Genomic DNA, 20,142 nt, shown 5'->3' on the forward strand with positions numbered 1-20,142 from the left:
GGATGGGTGGATGGAAGGATGCACAGGTGGATGGATGGATGGGTGGATGGAAGGATGCACAGGTGGATGGATGGATGGATGGATGGATGGATGGTGGGTGAGCAGATAGGTGGGTCACTTCCTTGGCATGGTAGGAACAGTAACATGTGGGGGCAGGCTCTTGGGTCAGCCCTCCTCCTGGTCCTCTCGGGAATGGGGAAGAGCAGAGAGGGTCCTTCCGAGGAGGGCGGGCTGATCCCATTCTGGAGTTGCTCGTTGACTCCTCTCCCCTTGTCCTGTCTCTTTGGCAGACCCTGCACCTGCAATCCTGCTGGCAGCCTGGGCACCTGTGACCCCCGCAGTGGGCGCTGCCCCTGCAAAGAGAATGTGGAAGGCAACCTGTGTGACAGGTGGGTGAGCCCGTCCAATAGTGAGCCTGCTGGAAGTGACCTCAGGGCTGGTGGTGGGAGGAGGCGGGGGCAGGTCTCGTCGACTTGGGCGACCTCACCACCTGGCGCTCTTCCTGGAGCGCCACGACTCTGCCGTCCAGGAAGTGGTCTCAAGGTTTTGACCCACCACCACTGAAATTCCTAAACTCTGAGAAAATGCATCTTTTTTTCTTTTACATCTTAAAAAGAAAGAGCTGGAAGGGTAAGAGAGATCCTTTAATCCAGTAAATACAGGGCCCTTGTACCACAACCCTCCCATCTCACACCCAGGCAGACATCACTAGCGGAGCACTACCACAACCCTCCCATCTCACACCCAGGCAGACATCACTAGCGGAGCACAGCAATCTTTATCATGGGGCTTGCTGTAACTTCAGAATCCTGCTCTATGCCTTGCTCCATGAAGCTCCTGCCAGTTGAGCTGAGATTCGAGCCTCTTTGCCATCCTTGCCATCCTGTCCTGGTACACATGGAGCGTCTGAAGCTCAACGAGGCAAAATGCCTTTTGTAAAGCTGCACAGTCCTTGAACTTGCTCTCGCGTGCGTTCAGGGCACCTCCTCGCCGCAGGCAATGGGGCTGGCAGATGAATGAGGGTTCCCTCCTTGGACACCATCTCCTCTTCCTGGCTTTGTTGCTGACACCTCTGAAGCCCTTTGCAGCCAGCACGGGGTCTGCCCGGGGCTCTGGTCCTCTGGCCACAGGCCCTGTGTGTGAAGTACCGAACACAGCATCATACTGTGGACTGTCTGCTTTCGTCAGTCCGTGCTGGGCCCGCAGTGGTTCAGGAAGAAGTTGGTGACAAAGCCACATGGCTGGGCCTGGCCTGGGCTCTCCCAGGCTGTCCACACCTGGCCTGTGGGCCCTGGGGTGGGAGGTGGACTCCTGCTGGGGCTTTCTCCCTGGAGACCCCTTGAGTAAGGAGGCAACATGGAACTGGGGCACGAGGTCCCACCTGGGCTCTCGGACGGCTCTGCCCCCCACCGCCTCGCACCCCGAGGAGGTCCTCCCTTGGAGCCCCACTTAGCTCGTTTGTGAAATCATTGATGAGCTGTGCTCGTCGGAGCTGGCTGGGCGTCCTGGTCGTTGGCAGCTTCTTATGAATCAGATTCCGGCACCGGGCCGGCGGAAATGGAGGCCCCAGGGTGCAAACCAGGCGTGTGTGTTTGTAACACGTCTCTCCAAGGCTCCCCGTAGAAAGGGCTGATTCTGGGGCTGGGGTGGGGAAAATGCAGGATGAGCCCAGAGCATCTTGTAGTGCCAGAAAGCAAGGAAGTCCTTAATTAAAAACAAAACCAGACAAAAACAAACAAAAAACCCCAAACCAGGATGGGGGCCCGTGTCAAAAGGACGCCAATGTGAAAGAGCTCCCAAAGCTGGAACAATTTGAACAACAAAATAAATAACGATAGTATTGGATTATAACCCAAAGAATAAAATAAATATCCACGAGTCCACACTGATATAAATAGATGAGTGAATAAATAAATACACAGAGATGAAGGGACAAATCTTCCTTCCAGAAGAATTCCCAATAATAACTGTAGAAGGAATGAGGGAAATAGAAACTCTGTTGGACTAGCATAGTAACAGTCGCTGTAGGCAAGAGCCGCCGATGAATACTGCAATTAGTGGGCGGAACTTTAAGGAGAAGCAGGGTCTTTGCAGAGCCCCAAAATAGCCCCCTTAAAGTATTTGTTAATTCCTGTGCTGGTTTCCATCTGTGTCCACAGTTCTTTGATACCCCTTCTCCAGGAGGGGGAGCTTAGTTCCCCTCCAATTGCCGGTGCCCTGGACTCAGTGACTTGCTTCTAACAATGAGAATGTGGCAGTTTTGTGGTGAAGGAACCTGGCGGGCGGCACCTTAACCAGATGGCGAAGGTTACCATTACCGGTGATGTCACCTGGGTGTCATTTACCCCGATGTGATGTGACGAGAAGGGCACTTCACCGCTGTTTCTTCCCAAAACCCATAGCCCCAGTCTAATCATGAGAAAAAAGTCAGAGAAACCCAAATTGAGGGACATTCTGCAAAATGCCTGACCAGTACTCTTCAAAATGTCAAGGTCGTGAAAGACGACAAAAGACCAAGATGCTGTTACAGACTGGAGGAGATTAGGAAATAATTAAATGCCACGCCATGTCCTGGATGGGATCCTGGAGCAGAAAACAGATGTTTGTGGAATGGGAGAAACCCTAATCCTAAAGTCTGCAGTTCAGTAAACAACGTTGACCGCTGTCGATTTCTCGGTTTTGATAAATTCGCCTAGTGGATGTTGACGTTAGGGAGAGCTGGGTGGGGAGGCAGTGGGAACTCTGTACTATCTTTTCAAGTCTTCTGTAAATCTGAAAAATATTTTTTAAGTTTTCCCCAGTGATTCTGGACTCGCGTCAGTCCGGCTGGGATCCCCCCGACCCTCGTGGACTCGTTAGGCCCCCATGGGCATGTCCCTCTTCCGTTTCAGATGCCGCCCGGGGACGTTCAACCTGCAGCCCCACAACCCGGCCGGCTGCAGCAGCTGCTTCTGCTATGGCCACTCCAAGGTGTGTGCGGCCGCCGCTGGGTTCCGGGAGCACCACATCCTCTCCGACTTCCGCCAGGGTAAGAGGTGCCCCCTGCAGCCGCCTCCTAGGGGTCTGCCCCCAGCCCGGTGGGGGCAGGCGGTGCTGCTTAGGGGCGATCCTGCCATGGTGGTGTGGGTGCGTCTCCCACAGGTCCACATGGCTAGCTGTGCCAGATGTGCCCCTCTGTGCCGCTCAGCGCTCCCCAGGACCGGCCCACACCCCTCTGTTCCCTCCCCAGCCTTCAGCAGAGTTGGGGGGCTGGGCAGACAGCAGCCTTTGGATCCTGTGGGGGAATTTCTGATTACTCTGTCAAGATTGGCCTCTGTGAGCGTATCCTAGTGCCGAGGACGCAGGCCCAGTCCCCTGGCCTCCATTTATTGAGCACCTGTGCTGAGGCACTGTGCTGAGCTCTTTACGTGCGTGGAACCTCACGACATCCCCAGCAGGTAGGTGCTCTCATGCCCATTTTACAGATGAGGCAGCTGAGGCCCAGGAAAGGGAGGTCCCATAACTGAGCTGCTGGCACCCAGGTTTCTCAGCTCCTGAGTTCTGTCCTTCACCACCGAGCAGGGTTTCTCTCTGGGCCCAGGATCCAGGGCTGCCCTGGTGTCCTGGGTCCCCATCTCCAGGCGGCACAGTTGCCTCTTTGGAGCAGGAAAGTGTTGGAGCTCTGAACTCTGCATTAATCATAGCCTGCGTGGACCCCTGCGTGCCCCCCAGGGAGGAGCCCACTGTCAGCCTGGGATCGCACCACCTGCGCTGGCTCCCGGGTGCCCCAGACGCAGGGGCACTGCGCCCTCTGCTGGACACCGCACAGACAGCAGGCCTCACGGGGGCTTGGAATAGGGACCCCGGGTCTAGGACATCAGCGTCAGACGGGACTCAGTTTACAGATGCTGAGGACGCGGTCCTTACTGTCTCTTCTCACTTTGAGCCAGGCCCCGGGTCGGGCGCTTCAGCCCTGGCGTCTCACGTTATCTCACAATCACTCTTGGCTGGCAGGTCTTAGACTTTTCCGTCTCTGGATCCTCTTTATGCTCTTGAAAATGAGGGAGGCCCTCAGAGCACTTTCATTATTGTGGGTTGTTTATATGGATATTTTCTGTGTTAGAAATCAAAACAGTAATTTGAAAATTTCTATGTATTCATTTTTAAATGACCAGGGAAACTTATAACAAAAAATAACATCTACCTGTGAAACATAATTATCTTTTTAAAAGATAAAACATTTTGTGAGAAGAGTGCTACTCGTTTTACTTCTTCTTTTTTTTTTTTTTTCCTGAGGAAGATTAGTCCTGAGCTAGCATCTGTGCCAATCCTCCTCTATTTTGTATGTGGGTCACTGCCACAGCGTGGCTCACAAGTGGTGTGTAGATCCGCATCCGGGATCTGAACCCACAAACCTGGGCCGCTAAAGCAGAGCATGCCGAACTTAACCCCTAAGGGGGCTGGCCCTCGTTTTGCATTTTCGTGCATCTCTTACAGTCTGGATTAATAGAAGTCAGCCGACTCTCACCATGGCTTCTGTTATTTAGTCTCTTGTGATATCACATGTTGTGTAGTTTCTGGAAAACTCCACCGTATGCTTGTGAGAGAGACAGAATGAAAAATGCAGATAACATCTTAGTGTTCTTAAGAAGATGGTTTGACCTCATTGATCCCCTGAAAGGGTCTCAGGGATCTCCTGGGGCATTCAGACCAACTTAGAAAACTGCTACCGGGGTCATAAGTACTTCATTACCCCCGTTTGCCAGATGAGGAACCAGGTTCAGAGAGGTTAAGTAACTTGCCCAGGGTCACACAGCCAGTGAGGGGCAGAGCCTAGTCTAGTGTCGAGGAGCCCCAGCCTCCCCTTTGCGACCTCTTTCCCTTTCTTCATCCCTCTGTCCTCCCCCCAGGTGCCCCAGGTGCTGGGCCTCCGCCCCATTCCCCAGGTGCCCCTAGAGAGTGCCCTCTTAGGTCCTCTGCTCTGTGCCGGGCTGTGCTTGGTGTACGGCTATCGCCAGAAGGTGGGTGGACTGGACTGGCACAGGGAGGACAGAGGCCTGGGTTCTCGTCCTGGCTTGACCATTCCCTAGCCAGCTGGCCTTCTGGGTGCAGCAGGCTAAGGACGCACCCCCATCGAAGGACAGGAGCAGTGAGGTTCCAGCTGAGGCAACTCTCTGAAGACCTGAAGACGAGGTCAAGTCCAGTATTGCTGGAGCCGGCTCCGACGTCCCAGCGCCCCACAGTGGCGTCTGGGCTGTGTCTTCCCGTGGCTCAAAGCCTGCTGAAGGGCCGGGGCAGGCCCAGCGCTCTGAGCGTACCCACCCAGAGCTGGGCCTGAGCTCTCCAGCTTCTCCGGGGCTGCCTCCCACCCCGAGGTCCCCAGCTCTGGGCTGGGGATCCAAGCTGCCTGGCCGTGGGCTCGAGGTGTTTGCATATGGCCTGTCTTTCCTTTCCCTGGGCACTGTCCTTTCAGACTGGGCTCAGGCCTCTGGGGGCTGTCCTTGGGACCCAGAGAAGGGTATGGAGTGCAAGGGCCAGAGGCCACCCTCCAGGACCTCACAGAGCGGGGTGTGTGTTTGTTGCCCAGGAGCTGAAGGCTGGCAGGCTGGAAACATGGGGGGCCCAGAGCATCCGGCACGATGGAGGCCAGGGGGGCTCCCCCTGAACCTGGGAGACGAGGAAGAGCTCGTAGCACCAGGTACCTGCCCACGGCGGGCGGGGGGCGGGTGGTGGGTGAACTCCCTGTGTCCCTTTCTTTCCCTTTCTTCTCGCTGCTGTGACAAGTTAACACCAACTTAGTGGCTAAAAACAAGACAGATTTATTCTTTGAGTGTCTGGAGGTCAGAAGCCAGGAACGAGTCTCCCGGGTTAGAAGCCAGGTGTCGGCAGGGCTGGTTCCTCCTGGAGGCTCAGGGGGGTGAGAAATCCGTTCCCTGGCCTCTGCAGCTTCTAGAGCCGCCTGCAGTCCGTGGCTCGCGGCCCCTTCCTCATCTGCAGGGCTGGCCGAGTCTCTCACGTTGCCCTACTCTGACCCCAACTGTTCTGTTTCCTCTTCCATCTTTTAAGGACCATTGTGATCCCATTGGGAGCAGCTGGATAATCCATATTAATCTCTATCCTGTGGGATCAGCTCATTAACAACCTGAATTCCACCTGCAACCTCCCTGCCCCTGCCAGGCAATGGGACATATTCACAGATTTCAGGCATCAGGATGTGGACACCTTTAGGGGCCATTTTTCTGCCGACCCCATGCCCCAACCCCCTGCTCCCTGATCACTGCCTTGCCACCCAGGGCCCCTTCAGGCCACTGTCACACCCCAGACAGTCCCTGTGCATTTCCCATCAGCCCCCACCCACCAGCCCGCTGCATCCCTTGCCCAGGGCTGTGGGATTCCTGCAGAAGCAAGAAGTTCTAGATTATTCTGAACCCCACCTCCATCAATTAGGGCAATTTTGGTCTCCTGGAAGCTGTATCAGACCGAGAACCGGGAGCCTGGGCTCCATTCTTTGCTCTACTCTGGCCAGAGTCGGGGTCTGCTGGCTCCCCTGAGCCAGTCCTACCCTTTTCCTCCCTATCCAAGAGGGGCCGAGGAGATGACACACAGATGACCCGGGAGCTGTGTCAACGCAGTTCCTATGTGCCCTGCGGCCAGGAAACAAAGGACACAGGGGTCCCAGGACCCTCTCGTGGGGCACGTGCTCCCAGCTCAAAGGCCCGAAAGCAGAAAACACGCTCTGTTCCCTGGCCGCTTTGTCGATACACTTCAGAGAAAGGAGCCACCCGCTCCGGAAGTGTTGGCGGGGTTCCGTGCTGGGTGCTGGGCGCGCTGCGGTGGGTGAGGCGGGTGGGCGGACTCAGCCAGTCCTGTTTCACTTCCTGGTCTGCACACGTTCTGCCGACTCGCGAGTACAGAAGGACTGGGAGGAAAGGAAGGAGGGGCATCCCATTGCTGCCTCCTGCTGGGTCGTGACTTTCGGCACAAGCGGTCGGCTCAGGCAGGGAAATAACATGGGTGACAGATTCTCTGATAGGGCTCCTGGGCCTCCGTGCTGCTTTCTGCTGGAAGCAAGTTCTGCCTCCAATGGAAAGCGCGGCCTCTGGGGCCATCAGCGCCCCTGCTTTGCCACACGTGTCGCACGCTTACCTTGTTCTTGCTTTGAGTCTTGCTAAGCTCCCGTGCGTGTGGGTCCACAACACTTCTGCGCTCCTGAGGCCTCGTGAGCGCTGTGTGTGAACTGGCGGCTGGGCGCCGCTGCTGGGCATGCTGGGCGTATCCCTGTTCCATACAGACTCCTTAGTGTCATCACACTTCACCTACAAAACCCAAGTTTTAAGTATTCTTAAAGTATTAAGAATGTCAGGACGGCGACAGCATGGCATTAGACGAGGCGTGGGGCCCTGTGTGTCTGCAGGGGTCGCACGCCCGTGAAGCCAGCCCCAGCTGCAGAGTCTGGCGTGGAGGGGAGGGTGGGCCACCCTCAGCATCTGCATGCAGGCAGCCTTTGATTTTCCACTTGCTGTAGTTTTATCTTGTTTGAATGTTTAATTGCTAATAAAATCAGTGTAGACATTAAAAATCAAGCTAATTAACTGAAGACTGTCAGAGCCTTCTTCTCTTGTCCTCAGAGAAGTTCCTGGGAGACCAGCGGTTCAGCTATGGGCAGCCCCTCACGCTGACCTTCCGGGGCCCCCTTGGGGGCTCCCCGCTCCCTGTGCAGCTGAGGCTCGAAGGGGCGGGCCTGGCCCTGTCTCTGCGGCACTCCAGCCCGTCCGGCCGCCAGGACGCCGGGCAGCCTGGGGAGGTACAGCTGCACTTCCAGTGAGTGTCCTGCTGTGTCCCGAGGGCTGAGGTCGGGCGGTCAGGGTGGTCCCTGAGGTGCGGGCATGCTTGGATCCCCCTGTGGTCGGGGGCTCTCATCCTCCCCACCCCTGCTGGAGGCTTCTTGGCACCACCTGCCCCCAGCCTCAGGTTCCGCTTTGACCCCCTCTCCCTGCCAGGCTGCAGGAGACCTCCGAGGACGTGGACCCTCCGCTGCCCCCCTTCCATTTCCAGCGGCTGCTCACCAATCTGACCGCCCTTCGCATCCAAGCCAGCAGCCGAAGCCGAAGCCCTCCCGGTCAGTGATGATGAGAACAACCACCCCTCCCCCCAAACCTGCTGGGCCCTTCCTGCGGAACCTCGTCGGGTCCTCACAGCAGGGCGGCTGTGTCCTCATTTTACCAAGAAGGAATCTGAGGCTCAGAGAGGTCGGGACCCTTGCCCAAGGTCATGTAAGTGTAGGCAGAGGGAGTGGATGCTGAGGACAGAGGCGGCAGCTGGACAGGTGAGGGGCCTGAGGATGGACAGCTCTAAGGCCGGTGAAGCAGCCAGGCAGTGATGGGTGCCGCCACTCCACGGCAGAGTCCACCGCTGCCCCCATGCCTGATCCTTGAGGACCCTCTGTCCATCCGGCCTCGGGGGGCAGCCAGCATTCCCTGGGGTGGGCTCTCCTGCTGGTCGCCAGTGGTGTTGCCCCTAAGCCGCCCAGAAAGCAGGTCTGGTTTCTAAGCCGTCTCAGCTGGGGGGGGCTAAGTCAACGCACGGCTTGGACCGGGACTGCTCACCACTCTCGCCCCGTCCCGTGGCGCTTGGCCTGGTGCTCCTGACTGTCCCTGGTCCGGCCCTCTTTCCTGAAACTACTTTCTCCACCTTGTGGTCTTACCCCCTCTCTCCTCCCCTTCGTACCCGTATGTGCCTAGAGCAGCATCCTCGGGGCCCCTTTTTAGAACAGCTGTTTCATCTGTAACACCCCTTTTACTATCTGGAAATGGAATTCATAGATATTATAACCTACCTAGACACAATTTTTAAAAATCGTGTACCGTACTGAATAAATAAAAGGAAATGATATAAAATATAATCCTATGAATTCCAAACGGTCAGTCCTCAGGCGTGCCCACGCTGGACGACACAATGAGGTCAGAGCTGCCCCCGCTGTAAGGAGGGGTTCGGGTTTGGGAGAAACAAGCAGCTCAGAAGTGCTATACACACATGGAGAGCAGGGAAATGTGGACGCAGAGGCGTGGACGGCAGATGCCAGAATACAGACCAAGCTTAGGACCACGGCCACCGGGCGGACTCAGGAGTGTCGAGTGGGCACTCAGGGAGGGAGGTGTTGGGGACAGAAGCCGGCTGGGTCGCCCCGTCACAGGCGGCACAGCTCTCCGCCTTCGTCAGTGTGGTTCTTTTTAAAAGGTTTCTCAGCCTCGATGGCTTCCTCGCTTCATTAGAGGACAAAGGCTTGGTAGAGCGTCGTTTGTGGGTGAAGCTGTAAGGCCAGGTTTCAAAATGATTGCCTTTATCCTTTAAATCCTTTATATTTGTCGTTTTGAAATCACAACTAAATGGGACTGTTTGCTGGCTCGTCGTGAGTGGGGCAGTCACAGAGGGGGCCACGGAGGGGGCAGGGTGTGTGATGGTGGCATGCTTTTCCCAAATGGTGAGTGAAAATGCTGAACGAAACAAAGCACGGTGTCCCTCTGCGCGCACGGCGCCCGCATTCCTAGACGGCCCGTGTGCACTCACGCGTTCCAGACGCCTGTGTCAGTGTGCAGTGGAGTTGGGCTCTGGGCTCAGGTGTTTACACAGGGGGTTGTCTGCCCTTTCAGCATCCAGCAGGACATTTGAAAGTCCCCTGGGAGTTTCTGTGCATGTCAGGGCGTCTAGCATCGCTGGCCCTGCCTCCCCATCGTTGTGACAACCAGAGCGCCCACAGATGTGCTTCTCAGGGGTGATTTTGCTCCTGAGAACCTCTGGCTTAGATGGCCAGCTTTCCTGGGGCTCCTTTAAGTGCAAGGCTTGGGGATTGTCCCCAGTCCCCCTCCTGCCCCAGTTCCTTCTTCCTCTTTGGAGCTGTGGTTGAATTGCCTTAATCCCCACCGTCCTCCTCAGTGCTCCCAGAAGCCCCCCACTCTCCAGGTCTCTCCGAAGCCCCTTGCTGAGGCTCCTCACAGGAATTCATTTCCCCTCTTCCCAGCAGCTTCCAGCGCTGCTTTCTGTCAATCACTCAACCTGTTGACAGATATTCACAAGGCCCCGCTTACATCAGGCCCACGCCAACATCAGCCAACAATGTGTCTTGGAAGTTGTTACGTGTCATTGCTCATTGAAAAGGCTGGCTGTCTATGTCCACCACTTACCATCTCGTGGTACAGCTGCTCCATAAAGTTTTAACCATGCCCCGTTCGTAGACATTAAAGTGGTTTCCAGGGTTTCACCATTGCAAGCAGAGCCACGGGGCGTAGCTTCGCAGAAAGGTCTCTGTTCCTTGTGCAAGCATCGAAGGGCAGAGTCCTCAGACTGGAAACGTGAGGTCAAAGAGGGCGCGTGTTAAATTTTGCTGGGTGCTGCCCATTTTTCCTTCAGAAAGGCTGGACCAGTCTATCTCCTGGTGACGAGAGCCCACCTTGTCCGCTCTCCCTGCCGTGGTGGTTCTCCGGGGTTTGCAGACTGTGGTTGGTTTTTACGTTTTGCCCGGAGTTTCCAGTTGTTTCCTGAGGGATTATTGGTCTGCTGGGAGCTCCCCCGTTACTAGAAGCAGAACCTCCTGGTTTGTATTTATACATCTAGGTGTGGAGTCGTCCACACCCCATCCTCCACTGATATTGATCTTTAAAATGCTTACCAATCTGAGGGGCGTGAATGGTATCATTGTTGTTTAAATTTACATATCTTTAATAACTCCTGAGAGGGGATGTCTTTCTGTAAACTTTCCAGCCATATTTACTACTTGTCCTGAAAATTGCTCATTTCTCCTTTTCCCTTTCTATGACTCTTTTTTAAAAATGGTAGTTGATCCGTGGGCTGCCTTTATCTACCTGGGCCAATAACCTTTGCCTGTTACATCTGCGAACTGGAAGGTTTGGGGAGAAACGTGTGTGTGTAACTCTGTCTTCTCGCTCTGCAGGCCAGATGTTCCTGATGGAGGTCCGGCTCACGTCGGCCCAGCGGGGGCTGTCCCCCCCAGCCTCCTGGGTGGAGACCTGCTCGTGTCCCAAGGGGTACACGGGCCAGTTCTGTGAATCTTGTGCCCCAGGATACAAGAGGGAGACACCACTGGGGGGTCCCTATGCCAACTGTGTTCCCTGCACCTGTAACCAGCATGGCACCTGTGACCCCAACACGGGTGAGTCTCCTAGCACCCCATCCGAAGGCCTGGGCTCCACCCGGACCAGCAAGATGAGAACTGACCCCAACAGGGTCAGCCTAGTGCATGTGTGAGTGACCACTAAAAACAAAGTTCATAAAATGGCATCATCGAGTTCCTCCCATGCGAGGCACCTTTATATAGAGTGCAGCATCGGATCCTGCAAACCGCCCCTCCCCCGCCCCGGGGTGCTGGACCATCCCTGTCCCATCTCACACATGAGGGACCTAAGTGCAGGGAGGCCACGTGGCCGGTAGGTGGCAGAGCTGCTCCTCCCACAAGTTCACTGCTGGCTGCTCATCCCGAGTCTTAGGGAGGAAACCCAGAGAGAGACCTTGTGCCACCAGCAGGTACCAGAAGGGGACTGGACACTGGCCACCCCGCACTGTGGGCCTCACACAGGAAGTGGGAGGGTCTGTGCCCTGCTGCTCTCCTGGAGCAGGTGGGGTCTCTGAGAGGGGAAACGCCTGCTCAGCTTGTCTCAGGCTCGATGCTGGAGCTAAGGGACACTAGCCCAGGAACCAGCAGACTAGCCAGGGAGGGCAAGTGTGCGCCACAGGGGCCTCCTCCCTTCTTGTGTCCAGGGCAGGCATCACTAATGGAGCCCAGAGGAGGCCTCCTCATCCTTCCATGCAGTGCTCCAGGCAGCCCCTACTGAGGGAGCAGAGTCGTCTCATGAGATGGGACCAATTTGTCATCCTTGGCCGTGTCAAGACTTCCTGCTCAGTTTGGGCAAATCCTTGTCTGTCAAATGGGTGCAGCAGCCACTGCCACCCACACTGGTTGAAAGGAGGAGGGATGAGCATGTGGGTGCCGGGCCGAGGCAGGCACCAGTGGACAGCAGGGTACCCCCGGCCCTCTCTTCCCTCCTTTTCACCTCAGCCCAGCTCCTGGAAGCAGTGGTCTTCCTTAACTCCTTCTCAGCCAGGCTCCTGGCTCCATCCCTGGCAGTGGGGCCTCCCTTCCCCCGCGCCCCAGGCTCTGAGCAGACTCCAGGTGCCGTCGGGCTGGCGAAGGGGGTCTACAGAATCCCCCATCATGAGGGACCAGTGGGCAGGGGAGGAGGGCCTCCATTCTATGAGGCCAGGCAGTCTCTGGGAACCCACAGACCCCATAAACGGGGAGCCACATGGATCCTGCATCTCTGTCATTTTCGCTTTCGTCCCTGAAGTTAGGGGGACACACAGGAAGAGAAAAGGAAAAGAGAAAACGCCAGCTGTGCTGTCTGGTGGTTCAGTTACAGGTTCTGGAACACAAAATAGTGATGACAACAGTAATAATAATAATCTGTGCCAGGGACCACACAGGGCACTTTGACTGCAAGTTCTCATTGAATCCTGGCGAGAACCCTTGGAGGTCAGAGCCGTTGTTGTGCCTCTTTTGCCAGTGAGGACACTGAGACGCGGGGTGTTAATCCGTCTGCCTGGGTTCACGAGGTCAGTAGGTGGTGGACGTGAACCCAGGCTGGACTCAGTCCCCAGGCTGTTCTGCCTCTGCCTTCGAAGGGTTCCCACCCTGGTTCTGCTCCATGATCCCCACCACCAGGATGCCTGCTGTGTCTGGAGTGTTCTGGGCACAGGCAGCGGTAACTAGGTGCTTGTCTTGCCCTCAGGGATCTGCCTGTGTGGCCACCACACCGAGGGCCCGTCCTGCGAGCGCTGCTTGCCGGGTTTCTATGGCAACCCCTTCACAGGCCGAGCCGACGACTGCCAGCCCTGTCCGTGCCCGGGACGGTCGGCCTGCACGACCATCCCAGAGAGCGGGGAGGTGGTGTGTACCCACTGCCCCCCAGGCCAGAGAGGTGAGTGGCTTGTGCCTGGGGCCCTGCCTGGGCTCCGGGAGTGGGGCCCTGGGTTTAGAGTGTGGCGGATGAGGGAGGGCCCAGCTTGGGAGTGGCAGGCCTGACCTCGGGGGACACTGAGTCCAAGAGCCCCATAGCCGGGGCCCTGGGCTGCTGTGGTTTCCGGGCAGAACTTGGGCCATTGAGCATATCCAGGTGAGATTTTGAAAATCCCCATGTCCAGGCCCTGGCTCTCTAGAGCCTGACTTAGAAGCTGGAGATGGCCCAGGAATCTGTATTCCTAAGTCCCTGGCTGACGCGGTTAAGGTGGGAAACCTCTGCTTGAACTTGCAGCTTTAAAAAAACGTCACCAGATAGTGTGTGAAGCAGAAATGCCCCCGCCCCCAGCCCTCTCCTGCTCCTCGTCTCCGCTCCAGGACTCCAGCCCATCTTACACATCTGACTTTTTTAAAACAACTTTATTGGGATATTATTCACATACTCTACGATTCACCCATTTAAAGTATATAATTCAATGGTTTTGGGGGGTATATTCCATTATTAATTTTTTTAATTGTGGCAAAACATGCATAACATAAAATTTGCCATTTTAACTATTTTTAGGTGCACAGTTCAATGGCGTTAGGTGCATTCACAGTGTTCTGCAGCCATCACCGCCATCCAGCCACAGAACTCTTTTGTCGTCCCAAATAGAAACTCTGTCCCCATTAAATGATTAATAGTCCCCTCCCCAGCCCCTGGCACCCACCATCCTAGTTTCTGTCTCTGAATTTCACTGCTCCAGGTCCCTCGTGTAAGTGGAATCGTACCGTATTTGTCCTTTTGTGTCTGGCTTGTTTCACTTGGCATCATGTTCCCAAGGGTCCCAGACATCTGATTCTATATTTGGTACCTGTGGCTGCATCAGGACAGCCCATTATGTTGGTCCTGTCGAATGTCTGCTTGGCTGGGTCTGCTCTGACAGCAGCAGCTCCCTGACGGCCAGCAGCCAGCAGGTCTCGGGGGACACCCCAGAGTGGGGATCCCAAGAACCGAAGGAGCAAGGTCCCACCTCAGGACCCCATACCCCACCCTGCCATCGTGCTGCCCTACATTTCCATGACCTTCCGCACATTTCTGGCTCCCCAACTGTGGCTTCCTCTGGTCTGCAGACGCAAGGGAGCTTGCTCAATGAGAGTGTGGACAGTTGGAGAAGTTCAGCCGGCCTCAGGCTGGGAGAGACCCGAGGGAGGATGTCGGGGGAGCAGAGTGCAACAGAGTGCACAGAGGGACCACCCCGGGAGGGATGCCTGGGTGGACATTAGGCCTGGCGCCTTGTACCAGCCCCGTCTTTATCACATCGGCATCCTTCAGGCCCCATGAGAGCCCAGCACACAGAGGGCCCACCTGGACAATCTAGTTGAGACTGGTTGGGGTCAAATCCTGATCCCCACCTGCCTACCATCCCGACCCCTCAGCAGCCCTCCTGGGACCTCACAGCTGCCTCCTGCCCTGGGAGCTGTCCTCACTTAGTTCCAAGCGAATGGCTGGTTAACCGCGGGGCCGCCTTCTTCACCCCCAGCTTCCGCCTCCTCCTTGCCCGTCTGACTGCGTTTCTCTCTGAGAGCCCCTACCTTGGACTCTGTGCACACTTGTCTTTTCCTTTCTTCCCTCTTTTTCTTTAGTGTTCCTATTCTCCATTTTCAAGGTTGCCTACCTTTAGTAATATTAACTTGATTTTAACTGGACCAATGAGCTTTGAGGACACAGGGAGCCCACAACTATTGTTCACAATGACAGTAGCTATTTGTTAAGTTGTAAAACGAGTACATACTCATTATAACAATCAAAACCATCTGTAGAAGTGTAAAGAGGAACATGAAAATGCACGCAAGCAGGAAGACGACGTGTCCGTCACCCCCTCACCCCCAGGAGACCATGGCTGCTCTTTAGGTCTGTGGATCCCCTGGTGGTCTCTTTCACACGGATATACACAGAGAGATGGGTGTGTACCAAGAACGGGCTGATGCTGCTTGAAGCACGTGGTCCATGTATGTTCTCTTATGCCCCACCTGTGTCCAGAGTTGACCTCCCAGGCCACGACTGTCCAAAAGCCTCTTCACACATCATCTTTTCTGAGACTCACAGTGACCCTGAGGGCTGGGAAATGAGGTGGCAACCCCAGTTCAAACCCAGGAAGCTGGTGGACATCAAAAATGACCAGTCCAAAGGAAGTTTAGAAACCATGCGAAGCGGAAAAGGCAAAGGGACCATGAACCACGAGTGAAAGAGCAACCACAGCTAAGAGGGAGATGAGGAGGAGGAGGAAGGTGACGATGACTTTGAAGATGAGGATGATGAAGACAGAGCTGGTCAAGATGATGATGATAGAGAGATGGTCAAGAGGATGACAGATGACGACGATGATGCTAATGATCAAGATGATGGATGATGATGAAGATGATGATGATGGAGGTGCTGATGCAGAGAATGGTGATGGTGAAGAGAAAGGTGATGACAACATGACGATGAGAGTGATGATGAATAGGTGGTGACAGCCACCTATGGTAGCTGCCATTATTGTCCTCACTTCGCAGACAAGGAGCCCAAGTTCAGAGAGGTGCAGTGGCTTGCCCAAGACCACACAGCCAGCTGATGGCCTAGACGGGCCCTGGCCCCAAGTCAGCCTGACCCTGGAGCCCATGCTCTGCTCCACAAGGAGACCTGAGGGACATTTGCTTTTGTTCACACCCACCCTCACCCCTGTGGACCCAGCACATTCCTCATGCCTGCTCCTCCATACACAGCCTTCTCCTTTCCCCAGGGCGGCGCTGTGAGACCTGTGATGATGGCTTTTTTGGGGACCCACTGGGGCTCTCTGGAGCCCCCCAGCCCTGCCAGCAGTGCCAGTGCAGCGGGAATATAGACCCCAACGCCGTGGGCAACTGTGACCCCCTGTCTGGCCACTGCCTGCGTTGCCTGCACAACACAACAGGTGCTCACTGTGAGCACTGTCAGGATGGCTACTACGGGAGCGCCCTGGCCCCTCGGCCTGCAGACAAATGCATGTGTGAGTACCCACCTCCTGGACCCATGGGGTGGGGCATGGTGGGCCCCTTCTCTACCAGACCCAGCTGGCCACTCTGCAAGGCTGTGCAACCTTAGGCAGGTCCCTCACCTTCTCTGTCCCTTGTCCATGAAGTGTAAGGGTTTGCTCTTCTCCAAGGTCTCCTTCAGCCTGGGGATCTTATCAACTCTCATCCTGGGATGTTTTTCTGCCTTGATAACTTAGCGCTTTGCTCTCCCTCCACAGTTAGCACATAGACTGTCAGAGATGCCTGCGGCCTCCTCAAGTCCTGGGCTTCTGATCAGGCGGTGCCTCCCCAGGGCCTGGGTGGACACTCGGCCCTCTGTCCCATCCCCGAGGGCCGCAGCATGATCAGCCCGTGGAAGGCTTCCAGGAGTGCTGCAGGGGGAAGCTCAGCATGTGCCCAAAACTCGCTCACTCCTGAGCACCTTTTTCCATGTAACACCTGCCAGCCCTCTGCCAGCCTCTTGTTCTGTGGGCCCCGAGACAGCAGGGTCAAGTGACCCAAAACAGTGGTGCAGGGGTCCGCCTGTGACCCCCTGGCCGCGTCTCTGGCCTTTTCTCCAGCCTGTGAGGGTGCAGGGCAGGCTCGGAAGGGCCATCTGCCACCACGACTATTCTAGGGCTGTCTCTCCCAGGACCTAGAAAATGGGCTGAGATTTGAACCCAGCCCTAGAGCCTTTTCCAGAAACAGCTTAGGAGTCTGAGCTGAATGTGAGTCATCTCTGTGGCCACCCCCCCCCATCTTCTCTGTGTCTCCTGGCCCCCCAAATCTTGATCTGCAGGGTTCCTCAACACTCTTTCCTACTCCCACCCCCAGCCTGCAGCTGCAACCCAGGGGGCTCAGTCAGTGAGCAGAGACCCTGCGACCCAGTGACCGGCCAGTGCTCCTGCCTGCCTCATGTGACTGGACGGGACTGTGGCCTCTGCAGCCCTGGCTTCTACGACCTCCAGCCTGGGAGGGGCTGCCAGAGGTGGGTGGGGCGAGGTGGGGGTGCCCTTCCCCTGGGTGTCTCTCTGGGATGGAAGGAGGCACCAGGGAGCCTCAGAGAGGGGCCTGGCTTGGAATGTGTTGTCCCAGGCCCACTGCCAGGTACACGTGCCCTACGCCAAAGGAGAACAAAGGGATGGTCCCTTGGGGGTCAGACTCATGGCCCTGCCAGCCCAGAATGCAGGCCAGGAGCAGCCCTAAGGGATGGCCAGCTGGGCAGGGTGCTGCTTTGGTCTCTGATTCCCTTCTCAGTGACGCTGTCACTCAATGACCTTTTTGGCCACAGCAGCACCTTAGCGTCTAGGGAACAGTGGAGGACCCCTGGGAAATGCCCAGTGCAGCAACAGGTTTCTCCCTTGCAAGACTGCTCCGAGTCTTTAATATGCTAACTGCACTGTGACTTTCCAACAGAGAGGTATAGTCTCCAAGATGTATATGTCCCCATAGCCTTTTTCTTGGGGGCACCATTTTGTGAGGCTGTGTTTCCCAGGCACGGCTTCGGGGAGGCTGTTTGGCATGCACTGACATGGAGCTGGGGCCTTGTCAGCAAGGGTGGGATCAGAAAGCCCCTCACCAGCTGCGGCCAGCAGAGGCCAGGCTGGGAGGGACCAGAGCTTGTCTCAGACCCAGTTGCTTCTCTTTTCGCAGCTGCAAATGCCACCCGCTGGGCTCCCAGGAGGACCAGTGTCACCCTAAGACCGGGCAGTGCCCCTGTCGCCCGGGTGTCGAGGGCCAGGCCTGCGACAGATGCCAGCTGGGTTTCTTTGGCTTCTCTGTCAAGGGCTGCCGGGGTGAGGAAGCGGCGTTCTTCCTGGGCTGCCCAAAGGGGAGGGCCTGAGGTTTCTGGGCAAAGAAGAAGATGGTCCTGCAGCAGGAGAGAGAAAAGGCAGGCGCAGGGCAGGTCTTTGAAGAGCAGCCATGCAAACGTGGAGTGAGTGAGCAGAGGATGGCGCAGGGGCCTGAGGCCTTGGAAGAATGGCCAAGAACCTAGTGGCAGACCCCATTGCTAAATTCCTGTGTGCCTGGGGCTGTCCTGTCACCCCTCTGGGCCTCAGTTTCCTCATTTGTAAGGTTGGACTGGTTGGTCCTCAGATCAGGGGGACACTGAAATAAGTCAGGCTCTCCATCCTCACCTCTGACCTCAATCAGAATCTCCTGGGAAGGACAGAGGGGTGTAGTTGAGCTGCCCAGGGGGGTCCAGAGCAGCCAGGTGTGGGGAAGCAGGGGACCTGGGGGTTCCGCTGTGGGGTGGCCATCAGGGCACCCAGGTCTGTCCTGGCCCCTCCAGCCTGCAGGTGCTCCCCGTTGGGCGCCGCCTCGGCCCAATGCCATGAGAACAGCACCTGCGTGTGCAGGCCCGGCTTCGTGGGCTACAAGTGTGACCGCTGCCAGGACAACTTCTTCCTCACGGCCAGCGGCACGCACTGCCAGGAGTGCCCGTCGTGTTACTCTCTGGTGAAGGAGGAGGTGAGCCCACCCCATCCAGGCTCGTTCCACTTTCCCCTTCATTCCACGCTCCCAGTGAGCGCCAGCTCTGTGCTGGGCGCCAGGAAATGTCTGCTCATTCACAGCTCATCCCCTGTCAACCTGGCTCAACCCTCACCTCCGCCATTGTCCCGCTCCTGAGTGGACAGGAGAAAAGTGGCTATCACTGCGTGTCCTTCCCCACCACCCGGGCCGAGGCCTCACACTTTCTCAAGTTCAATGAGGATGGGACCATAGACAGCCCTTCATGGGGAGGATCAGGAGGAGGGTGATGCCCGTTCTGGGGCATAAGTAGTATTTCGAGCAAGGAGGCGGTGGGTGCAGGAGTCAGGAGCATGAACTCTGGGGTTCCCCTCCCCCCGTCCCATTAGTTGTCATGCGCCCAGGCAGGTGACAGCCTGGGTAAGCATCTCTCCTACTCCAAAATGGAGATAATTCAAGCCTGCAGCCCCTTACCTGAAACCAGCAAGGTCAGCTTCCAGAATGATGGTTCTATAGAAAGATAAGCTGGTGTATGCTGAATATCAGGGACCACCCCCGTGGTGCCTAGACCGGCCCCTGTAATCAAACCCATTGATACCTCTATAGGAAAACATGAATACTCACACCGAGGTGGTAAATAAAGACCGCGGGAAGCCTTGTTCAGATCAGTTTTGCTCCCAAGTGAGTTCAGGGTTTTTTGAACCTGAGTTTGCCATCAAATAAGGAATGGAAAACCTTGTGGTTTTTCAGAGCATTTCGGACTTTGGAGTCAAGGAGCGGGCTCGGGACCCATGGCCCCTGCCCCTTAGGGTGGTTACAAGGTGAACATGAGCTGGTGTGTGGCTGGAGGTTGCTCGTGGCAAGTGCTGTATAAATGCGGTTACTGTCCATATGATGAAAAGAACAATATGATGAAAGGACATGTTGCATAGCACACTCGCTCAGCCAGCGGGTCTCCATGTCACGCCTACTCTGTGCCAAATCCTGGGAAGACTGTGAACAGGACAGATAGATCCTCCTGGGGCTTCCCCTCCCATCCCTCCCTCCCTCAGTAGGACAGAGGTGTGGTCGGCTGAATGCCAGCGGGTACCTTGGCTGTGAGAAACGAAGGGACAGATATGATGATGGAGTGGGCAGGACTGGTTCTCAGAGGTGTGATGTGTCCTTAGCTTGGGGCCTAGGGTAGGATTTGGAGAAAGGGACCGTTGGGGAGGGCAGGCCAGGCAGAAGCCAGGGGGAGGTGTCCTGGCACAGCTTCCAGGCTGCCAGCCTCACACACCCTTCCATCTCTGTCCCCTCCAGGTTGCCAAGCTGAAGGCCAGGCTGACCCTGATGGAGGGGTGGCTGCAGGGGTCTGACTGTGGCATAACCTGGGGACCACTGGACATTCTGCAGGGAGAAGCCCCACGGGGGGACGTCTACCAGGGCCACCACCTGCTGCAAGGTATAGCGGGAGACTGGAGCCAAGGGAAGGACTGGCTGGTCCAATGCCCCCTTTGGGGCCCTTCAGTCTGGTGTCCACCTTGAGGGCTCTGGGCTCAGCCCCTGAGGAACTTGCTTGCTGGGAGAGCCTGTCAGACCCTTCCTGACGAGGTGGGTTCCTCCCATGATGGAGTCCCGTCGCCCCATGGACCTCTCCTCCAATGTTC

The 20,142-nt window shown here is 56.3% G+C and overlaps 1 protein-coding gene across 1 annotated transcript in view; it reads left to right on the forward strand.

The window, feature by feature from the left end:
• Positions 1-20,142, forward strand: part of LAMC3 (laminin subunit gamma 3) — a 60,934-nt gene that overhangs the window by 27,004 nt on the left and 13,788 nt on the right. The window contains exons 8-19 of the mRNA XM_046680470.1: positions 291-389; positions 2,892-3,028; positions 5,567-5,677; positions 7,608-7,800; positions 7,980-8,098; positions 10,928-11,146; positions 12,780-12,968; positions 15,772-16,017; positions 16,856-17,009; positions 17,675-17,817; positions 18,315-18,493; positions 19,796-19,937. Coding sequence (XP_046536426.1) covers positions 291-389; positions 2,892-3,028; positions 5,567-5,677; positions 7,608-7,800; positions 7,980-8,098; positions 10,928-11,146; positions 12,780-12,968; positions 15,772-16,017; positions 16,856-17,009; positions 17,675-17,817; positions 18,315-18,493; positions 19,796-19,937 — 1,931 coding nt within the window. The remainder of the gene's footprint in view (positions 1-290; positions 390-2,891; positions 3,029-5,566; positions 5,678-7,607; positions 7,801-7,979; positions 8,099-10,927; positions 11,147-12,779; positions 12,969-15,771; positions 16,018-16,855; positions 17,010-17,674; positions 17,818-18,314; positions 18,494-19,795; positions 19,938-20,142) is intronic.

Source organism: Equus quagga, chromosome 1, assembly GCF_021613505.1.
Source record: "Equus quagga isolate Etosha38 chromosome 1, UCLA_HA_Equagga_1.0, whole genome shotgun sequence".
Taxonomy (NCBI): domain Eukaryota; kingdom Metazoa; phylum Chordata; class Mammalia; order Perissodactyla; family Equidae; genus Equus; species Equus quagga.